At 30.2% G+C, this 10,326-nt stretch overlaps 1 protein-coding gene across 1 annotated transcript; it reads right to left on the reverse strand.

Annotated features, from left to right (window-relative positions):
- LOC107619661 lies at positions 865–5,686 on the reverse strand. Its single transcript, XM_016321957.2, has 3 exons — positions 5,392–5,686; positions 2,150–2,413; positions 865–1,588 (listed from the first exon to the last, which is right to left on the reverse strand). Exons 1-3 carry the CDS (start codon positions 5,557–5,559, stop codon positions 1,307–1,309), a joined length of 714 nt encoding a protein of 237 aa, XP_016177443.1. The 5' UTR covers positions 5,560–5,686; the 3' UTR covers positions 865–1,306.

A 10,326-nucleotide genomic window follows, 5' to 3' on the forward strand; every position in this document is an offset into this window, starting at 1 on the left:
CCTTATTTAATTTAAATCAGAAATAGAATTGGAATCAAGATTGAAATTAGAATCTTGTTCCGATGTCATGATTGGTGCCAGAGATTAAGGGAGGAGGTGGATTGTAAAGGAAGAAATGCAGAATGAATTCTGCAAATTAAAATTGAAGAATTAATAAGGAGGAAAATAGATTACGAATATTACTTGTATTATGATCATATTTTCCAATTGTACAAATTAAACTACAAATATTTATATATATATCAAACTTATCAAGCACAAAGAAGCATAAGAGAATAACTACTCTAATAGAAAAGTAGTTAGTACGATTATTATCTAAATCATAATTGATATTAGAGTGAGTTATTTATCATTTAAATTACGTTATCTAAAGCATTCTTTTACACAATACATTGTACCCTTTAATGAAGAGTGAAGATTAGTCTTTTTATAATAACAAAAATCACAAACAAAATCACCTACAATACATGCATATATAATTAATAAATTTAGTAATAAGAATGTTTATTTTTTATCAAAAAAAAAATTATTTGAATCTCACTTTTCCTAATATAACAGTAGAATAAAGAACAAAATAACAATAGAGTAATACTAGAGAACAAATATTACAGTGGTCAATTTTAACTAATATTATAGTAAGATCGATGTCAAATAAACAATTTTTCTGTCTTATTATCTTTAACTATCGCAAAACACCGGAGTATGCAGAGGATGGCACTACTATATATTGTTTTTATTAATGCCTAATCAAACAAAAGCAATCAATAGAACATAGAACATTTCGTGCCATTAGAGAGGAAAAAGCTTTGATTATATATATGAACATGACTCAAAAGATTAGTAATAGTAATCATAATCAAACACTAGGAAAAAATCCCTCTGAATTATTTTTGAGTAAAGCACTTCAAAATGTGAATTAATATTACAAACTACTTTACAACACAAAGTTGTGGATGATGGACCTAATGACGTGCATACACATTTTTATATATTTCCCATCTATGTCATATTTTTAACCTAAGAGTAACTAAATTCTTACATAACCCGAGAGAGCAAAACAAAAGTTTTGTTCTATATATACCATTCACTACACAACCATGCATTCCTTAACTGATATATATTACGTGAGATTTTTTTTTTTTCTTTTTTCAAAATAAATATGATATTGTTGTGTTCACATTGTTATGATGTGAATATGACAAAGTCCGTTCATCTTGAATGAACAAAACTTTTGTCTTACTATCGAATCATGGAACGATATTTCTTTGTTAATCTAATAATTACCAAGATTGATAGATTCATGAAATTAAACATAGCCATCTCCTTTGTCACAAGTACTCCTCACCACTGCCTTATTACCCTTGGCATCACCACACACAAAATCAAGATTGTATAGCACAGGCAACATAGCAACAGAGCTCAAGAAAACAAGAACAGGGCCAAAAATCCAAAGCACGAGCGGCACCGCCGAGTAGAACAGCCTGTTGCCGACGGTGTTCAAGATTGTCCCCTTCTCCAACAGATCAGTTAAATATTCCGGTGTCACCATTGACACCACATCTTGAGGTGTACATATGAGCATGCTAACCTATGTCGCATAAATACCAATACAAGTATTAATTTCATTATAAAGAAATAATACTCAATATCTATATACATATAATATCTATAATTATATAATTATTACATTAAAAAATATTATTTATATACTATTTTTTAAAAAATTATTTTATTTATTTTAAATGCTAAATTTCATATCATAAACATCTAATCTTACCTTTTAAATTATAAGACCCAAAAGAAAGTTAGTTAATATATATAACTAAAAATTGATGTCTACTTTTTTTCAACTTAAAATCACAGTATTTAATGCGGTGATGCATACCATATACACACGTATGTGAATAAAAATGAAATGCAATCCCACTTGGTAATTAATAAAGATCTAGCCCATAATAAATCAACAAATTAAATATTTTTAAATTATATTTTATATTAATTAATTATTATTAATTAGTAATTATTTAAATTTTATTTTTTAAAAAATAAAAAATTATTAATTATTAATTACAGTTTTTTAAAGTTTGTTGTTTACATATATTTTTGAAATGAAATATTTGTAGGTCGAAATAACTAGTTAGTAGCTAACCTGGTTGAGGAATCTAATTGAGAGAGTGTGGCAGACAAATGAGAACAAGAATAGTGTAAGGAGTGTGACGTATTTGAGTGCTACCATGAACTCACTGTGAGCTCCATAAACGGCATCGTTTAGAGGCTTCTTTATGCTGTATGTACTGCTTATGACTGCGGCCAAGCCTGCTGAGAGGAGAATGGATGTTGTGGCCATAAGAGTTGACCCCATTATTAGATTCCGAAGAGTTTGGACTGCTAAGATGTTCTTCTTTTCAATATCCTGTGTCATGTTAATTGATTTTGTCAAATTACTTACCAAATTCTTTTAAGATAGAAAGATTTGGTATTATAATTTAAATATTTTAAGTGTATATAAAAAACCAACTATAGTATTATAATTTATTTAAGTTCTAAAGAGTTTTCTTTTATCTTCCCTATATTCGTGCAGTAGTATACTTAAATAAAAAATGTGCTGAGAGAGATACCAATAATATATTTTAATAAGTCAAATTAACTAAATTATTAGTATAATTTAAATATCAGTTATAAAAACTTGTTTACATTATACTTGAAAGCACTAATATATATAGTTCTTCACTTTACATTCCACCACTATACTATATTATGAAATAAATAACACAACTCTTACGTGAAACGATGTTTTATTCTAAAGTATCCGATCCACTCTTATCTAAAAGCACTAAGCAAGTAAGCATTAACCAGTATGGCTCATATAAAAATTAAATGAACAAATGAAACATAAAATAAGTGTGACCCACTTAGCATTATGGCCTAGAAAGATTTAAATTTACTTAACATTGTGGACTGCCGCCAGAAACGTGAATGACACTTTCTTTATCTTTATTTTAATTTGCTCAAATTTCAAATTATATTAGAGCCATCAGTAATAGTATATCTTACACGAGTTTTTAAAAACCGAGTATTTATTTGACACAATAAAATTGAAGGTGATAAAAGAATAAAAAATTAAATTATAAAAAAAGAACTAGTTAATTACATCATAATTCAACAATAATAAAATAGATCGAATAATTAAATATTGACATGTGGTACAATAATTTAGATGTTTAAAAAAAATTCCTATATATTATAGACCACAAAATCAAAAGTGGAATCATTAAGTACTTTTCTCTGTATTAGTTACTAACCCACTTTCATATGCAGGTGTGGACCAGAACATGCTAAAGGCATTATAAAGTGTCTTAGAATAACATAATAATAACAATAATAATAATATTCTCAAAAACCAAGGCCAGCCAATTGTATGCTGATTCTTTCGAATATTCATATTTGTAGGTTTGCAATTGCAAGATTCTACAATGATAAACATCACATCATGGACATACATGAACCAAAAATCCATTTACCCAAAATAAACAGTCATTTTATATATCCAAGTGATAGTCATTAACAAACTAGTAAAATCAAACTAAATCTCTTATATAAATATTTAAATCAAGCACGAGTCAAGTGCGTATTTAGGTCACAATAAGATAAACTACTTTATGATGAATACTTTTTTCGCAGTTAACGGATTTATGATCTAAAATATCTTCATTAGTGTGTGTGTAAATAAATATTTTGTGAAGTGTCCAAACAGAAAATATATATGAATACAAAAAAATTCAATAAATTCATAAAAATTAAAATGATTAAAATCGAAAATATTTGATAACTAAAAAAAATTAATAAAAAATAATCATAACTTATATTATTTAGTATTTATTGATTATTGTGATAATTAATAAATGTTAAATAAGACAAATTCTGATAAATGTATTAATGTTCAGTTTGGCTAGGTAGCCAAGATTTTATATCAGCAACTTTCAGCTAATATTATTATCTTATCGAAATAAGGAGTAAACTGATCATCCACAGGTGAGAATGAAGTTTGCATGCCCCTGCCGCTACTGGGGAATTGAATATAAATTAATAAGGTTTAGATCACTTCTATATACCTAAAGATTCCTATGATGCATAGTTACCTTTAATTTGAAAATATACTTTTGCAAAGTCGATCATTTACATCACAAACAGTGAAATTGCCGCTTTGCTTAAGCAAGGGGATGACATCAAATATATTAGAAGTCGCATGTTTGGTAGAAGATATACTTAGTAGTTAGTACCAATTATATGGTACGGTATGAAAATATTTATGACATAAACTCTAGAGTTGAATATTATAAGTTTATGTATGTCATGATTTAAGTTAAAAAGGGAAAAAAAGGATGAGACTCTTAATTAGATGACCTTGCTTAACAAATGTCTCATAATAATACTACCCATTAAGTTAGTTTGGGTTTCAATTAAATCTATCAAGTCTAATATCAAAAGTAGGTAGATTATGAATCAAAATCGTTCTTTCAAGTACAAAGGTACGATTATAATAAACAAACGTTACCTAATAATATCAATTTATATACGTTTCAGTCTTTGGCTCCAACTTGGCCATGCAACATAAACAAAAACCCTTCGCCGAAGTAACAATAATATAATAGTCATTATAGCAAGTTTAACAAAAATATTTAAGAGACAATAAAAAATTAATTTAAAACAATTTAAAATTATTTTTTGTTATTTTTTAATTATTATTTATTTTATTTTATATTTTTTAATTACTATCGAAATAATGAAACAATATTAAATATATAATTATATAGGTTACATATAAAAGTTATTACTAAAAATAAGAAAGTGCTAATTCATTAGCCTATTTACTCAAAAATCAATATTCAAAAATAGCATACATATCATACACATAATAATGAAAATGGTCCCAACCAAAACAACATGTCAAAGTTAAGTTGAAATGAAAAAATTTCCTTTTCAAAAAAGTTCAAGAACTAGTTATTTTAATTTATATTGACCAACCCTTTTAATTAGCAATTCAATATTTTTAGTCTAGCAGAGTAATATCATATATTAATTAATATTTTTAAATATTATTAACTAATTAAAAATAATAAATTATGTTAGCCATATTACATTGCCTTTTTCCTTTTGAATAGACTAAAACGATAGACACAGATAAGTCTATGTCTCCGGGACCAAGAGCAATAAACGGTACAGTTTTTCACAAGAGAGCTCTTGAGAATTCGAACTTCCACTTTTACTCTCTTTTGGAGTAAAAGTAGAGAATTATTTGATCATAGGGGTAATTAATTATAATAATTAAGTAAGGTGTTGATGGAGAAGGTTGGTAGCTATAGCAGTAAGAAGAGTGAGAGGAATAGGTACCTTGATCATGGCAGGGACCCAAAAGCGTCTAGCATGAGTATTGATTCCAATAATGGTGGAAGAAGGCTGTGTCCGAACCTTATGCCATAACCATACATGATAACCAATTGTTATCATAAATCCTAATGGCACCAATATCACATCCAAGTAATATTTCTTCCATTCCATCTTAATCTTCTTCTGATTTTCTTCTTGTGCTTAGGTTTCTCTCTCTTAATAAGAAGAGATATATCCTCGCTGATTCTTTCTCACTTACACAAGAATATAGGTTTCGTCATGATTTTGGGCTTAGTGGCTGCATTTATAAAGGCAAATATGTGTTAATAAATAAATAAATAAGTTAGAAAATTAAAGTTGAAAAAATATATATTTAAAGTTAGTGGAGGTTTGATACTTTCTCCTGTTATTCAACATCTGTTAGAGTGATTCATTGTATTATTACTGTTAAAGAAAGTCAGAAAATAATTTCACACTTAATGTAAGTTATGGTATATAGGTTGAACTTTTGTTTGGCCACAGGAAAAATAGGATTTAAATTCTCTAAATTTTGAATTTTATTTTAAAGAGTAAAATTTGATCTCTCACAATATTAATTAAGACGAGAGATATTTTTTATTTTAATTTTATCCTAAAAAATTTTTATTTACATTAAATACACTCTTAATAGTTAATTTTTCAACAAATTTGATGGATATTAGTGGTTTAGTGAAGGAAATTTAAATTTAGGCCTCTTTTAAGTTTGTTTGCTTTTTTTTTTTAATTGGATAGATCTTGTAGTGTCTCTTAAGTCACCTCGAGTTGAAAAATATGAGATACTTTTAATTTGTCTCTTGTCAATGGAGGAGGCAAAACATATATAATTGTGTGAAGGGATATATGCTTTGAAGTATTTCTGATTATGAAAAGTAGGAGGCAATTTCGTTTTGATAAGAAAACTAGAATTAAAACAGAGAAAAAAGTAACACAGCAATATATTCTGGTTCAGCTACCTTGTGCAATGTAGCCTACAGTTAGTTTGCATCACAACTATGATAGAATTTCACTATTTTTAACAAGTTACATTCACCAATTTTCTTAGGATTCAACCCGATCTTATCTGGGACAAACCCAGCTTCTACCCAAATCAGATTTGACTAGGAACTCAACCTAGATTTACAACTACTAAGGGTTCACCCAACTTAGCAAGGAATCCCCTCAGGATCATAATAACAAACAGAAGTACATATAAAGGATTTATGAAATAAATATTTGGATTTTTTCCAAGTCTAACTCTCTCTGCCGTTTTTCACTTAATGGCTTTTTCTTACATTTTTTACAGTAATGCCGTTTTTTATTGAAACAAAAAAAAAGATTAAATTGAGAAAACAGAATATTCAGTTGAGAACCATGAATGAAAAGAAGGTATAACTCTGTAAGCTATGAGAATCTGAACTTTGTGCTCTCTGGTATGCGAAATTGTTACTCTGAGGTTGTAAAATTTGTTGTTCATTCTCTCTCCGGCAATGGCGCCAATAATTGGTGCACAATACCATGGTCCAAACATAACTTCACAACTTCGCACAACTAACCAGCAAGTGCACTGGGTCGTCCAAGTAATAAAACCTTACGTGAGTAAAGGTCGATCCCACGGAGATTGTTGGTATGAAGCAAGCTATGGTCATCTTGTAAATCTCAGTCAAGCGGATATCAAATGGTTATGGAGTTTTCGAATAATAATAATAAATAAACAGAAAATAAAGATAGAAATACTTATGTAATTCATTGGTGAGAATTTCAGATAAGCGTATAGAGATGCTTTCGTTCCTCTGAACCTCTGCTTTCCTGCTGTCTTCATCCAATCATTCCTACTCTTTTCCATGGCAAGCTTTATATAGGGCATCACCGTTGTCAATGGCTACATCCCATCCTCTCTGTGAAAAAGGTCCAAATGCTCTGTCACGGCACGGCTAATCATCTGGAGGTTCTTGATCATACTGGAATAGGATTCACCCTCCTTTCGCGTCTGTCACTACGCCCAGCACTCGCGAGTTTGAAGTTCGTCACAGCCATCCCTTCCCAGATCCTACTCGGAATACCACAGACAGGGTTTAGACTTTCCGGATCTCAGGAATGGCCATCCATGGGTTCTAACTTATACCACGAAGATTCTAATATCTCGGACTCGGTCCTCTGTATTAGATATCTAAGAGATACTCATTCTAGCTTGGTTGCATGTAGAACGGAACTGTTTGTCAGGCACGCGTTCATAAGTGAGAATGATGATGAGCGTCATATAATCATCACATTCATCATGTTCTTGGGTGCGAATGAATATCTTAGAAGCGGAATAAGTTTAATTGAATAGAAAACAGTAGTACTTTGCATTAATTCATGAGGAACAGCAGAGCTCCACACCTTAATCTATGGAGTGTAGAAACTCTACCGTTGAAAATACATAAGTGAAAGGTTTAGGCATGGCCGAGAGGCCAGCCCCCAAAACGTGATCACAGGATCAAAAATACAATCCAGGATGTCTAATACAATAGTAAAAAGTCCTATTTATACTAAACTAGCTACTAGGATTTACAGAAGTAAGTAATTGATGCATAAATCCACTTCCGGGGCCCACTTGGTGTGTGCTTGGGCTGAGCTTGAAGTTTACACGTGTAGAGGTCATTCTTGGAGTTGAACGCCAGTTTGTAACGTGTTTTTGGCGTTCAACTCTGGTTCGTGACGTGTTTCTGGCGTTTAACTCCAGACTGCAGCATAGAACTGGTGTTCAATGCCCTTTTGCGTCATCTAAACTCGGCCAAAGTATGGACTATTATATATCTTTGGAAAGCCCTGGATGTCTACCTTCCAATGCAATTGGAAGCGCGCCATTTTGAGTTCTGTAGCTCCAGAAAATCCACTTTGACTGCAGAGAGGTCAGAATCCAACAGCATCAGCAGTCCTTCTTCAACCTCTGAATCTGATTTTTGCTCAAGTCCCTCAATTTCAATCAGAAAATACCTGAAATCATAGAAAAATACACAAACTCATAGTAAAGTCCAGAAATATGAATTTAACATAAAAACTAATAAAAACATCCCTAAAAGTAACTAGATCCTACTAAAAACATACTAAAAACAATGCCAAAAAGCGTATAAATTATCCGCTCATCACTCTCACTCCTTAGTTCAATCCTTGGCCATTTATCCCTTTAATACAGGAGTAAAGTTTCCAAAGCTTAAAACTTGTCTTCAACAACTTGTTTGACTTCTTCTTTCCTAATATCAGTAGCAGCAGTGCAGAAGAGAGATAGAGTAGCAGCAGTGATTTAATAGTACATGCATCCATACCTTCTATCTTCTCTTTCATCTTTTTTCATATTAGCCTCATAAATCTGAGCCGTGTATTAAAACGTTGGCTCCAAGTTTCTTTCTTGACCATAGATTTGTTGCAAAGATCTATAACCTCCATTTGAATCGAATTTTCTATTCTGTGTATGCAAAAGGAAGATTTCTTCAACAATCTTCAATGAAATACCAATATGGATAGATTTCTTCTGATAAGCCTTCGGATATGATCTTTGCTTTTAGCCCTAACTTGTTTGACTTCCTCTTCTTGCTTAGATTTGGTAATTCACCTTTTTTTCACCTCTGATTTTAGCCCTAATTAGGTTTCTTCTTTCTTATTTTCTTTCTGAACTTCACGTGGGTGAGAGAAAAGAGAGAAGAGAAAGAAAAGAGAAATTGATCCTGTGGCTTATATTTAGTTTCGGATGGAAATGTAGTTTCATTTATTAGTTAGCAACCAAGTTAGGTGAATGGACTTAGATAATCAGTTTGGCCTTTAAGTTTGTTTTGGACTAGCCAAGATTCTTTCCTTCTTTTGATCCATATATAATTTCTACACACTAACCATACTAACTTGTTTTTTCTTTGGGCTGTGTTAGTTTATTGGGCCAGCTTTGATTAGTTTAATTTCTAGCACAATTAACAAACTAATCACAAACATAATCGGAATTTTGACCCAATAATAATATTTAGTCATCATTAATTAATTTCTTATTTGTTATTTAAACTCAACAATTTCTTCTTTGATGATAAAAATTATAAAATGAATTGGAAAAGAATAACAAAGAATTTTTAAGAAACTTTCCTTTGATGTGAACTCCCGCTTTCTTTTATTCACTTGACTCTCCCTAAATGTTTACATTTTTCAACCTGCGATCAATAAAATTTATAACAAAACAATACCAAACATCTAAACACTATATCAAATAACTTTATACATTAAGTGAGTCAGCCTAACCAATGCCAAATATTTATAAAGCTGATTATCCAAACAAAATCATCAAACAACCTCAATTTATAACAAACAGTAATCATAATAGTGATAAAAAATCAATTAAAACTGTAGCAATAATAGTTATTAAAAATATCAATCAGAGGTACAATCAATACTTTCAAAATATCAGTCAGTCTCAAACAATCAATCCATTTCTCAAACAATTAGTTTATTTTTCTTCTTAACAATTCATTTTTTCTTTCACTTACTCCCCTTTTGTTATAAAGGAAAGTAAGTAAATTTGCACAAAAATTATTTAGTGTTCATTATTCAATCCATCAGTAAAATATAGCTCAGTGTTAGATGTCTATCAACATCTATTACAATCATCCAAAAGAAATAAAAGTGTCAAAGTAACTTAAATCCAAACATAAAACAGTTTTTAGAAATAGCATCATTGACAAGGAGTTAGACATCAGATCCTTCATCTTTGATTTCCATAAATTCTTCTTTTTTGTGCTCAGATAACATGTAATTATCTTCCAATGATTCAAGTAGAAGTACTTCAACCCTGCTTTGAGACTTTCTAAATGAATTTTTATTTTGAATTGCAAGTCTTCTAACTTGTTTGCTAGAGTTGATAATTTGCTTTGTAAGATTAACAAACTCTAGTAGCACATCCTT

This window comes from Arachis ipaensis, chromosome B09 (genome assembly GCF_000816755.2).
Source record: "Arachis ipaensis cultivar K30076 chromosome B09, Araip1.1, whole genome shotgun sequence".
NCBI classification, from domain to species: domain Eukaryota; kingdom Viridiplantae; phylum Streptophyta; class Magnoliopsida; order Fabales; family Fabaceae; genus Arachis; species Arachis ipaensis.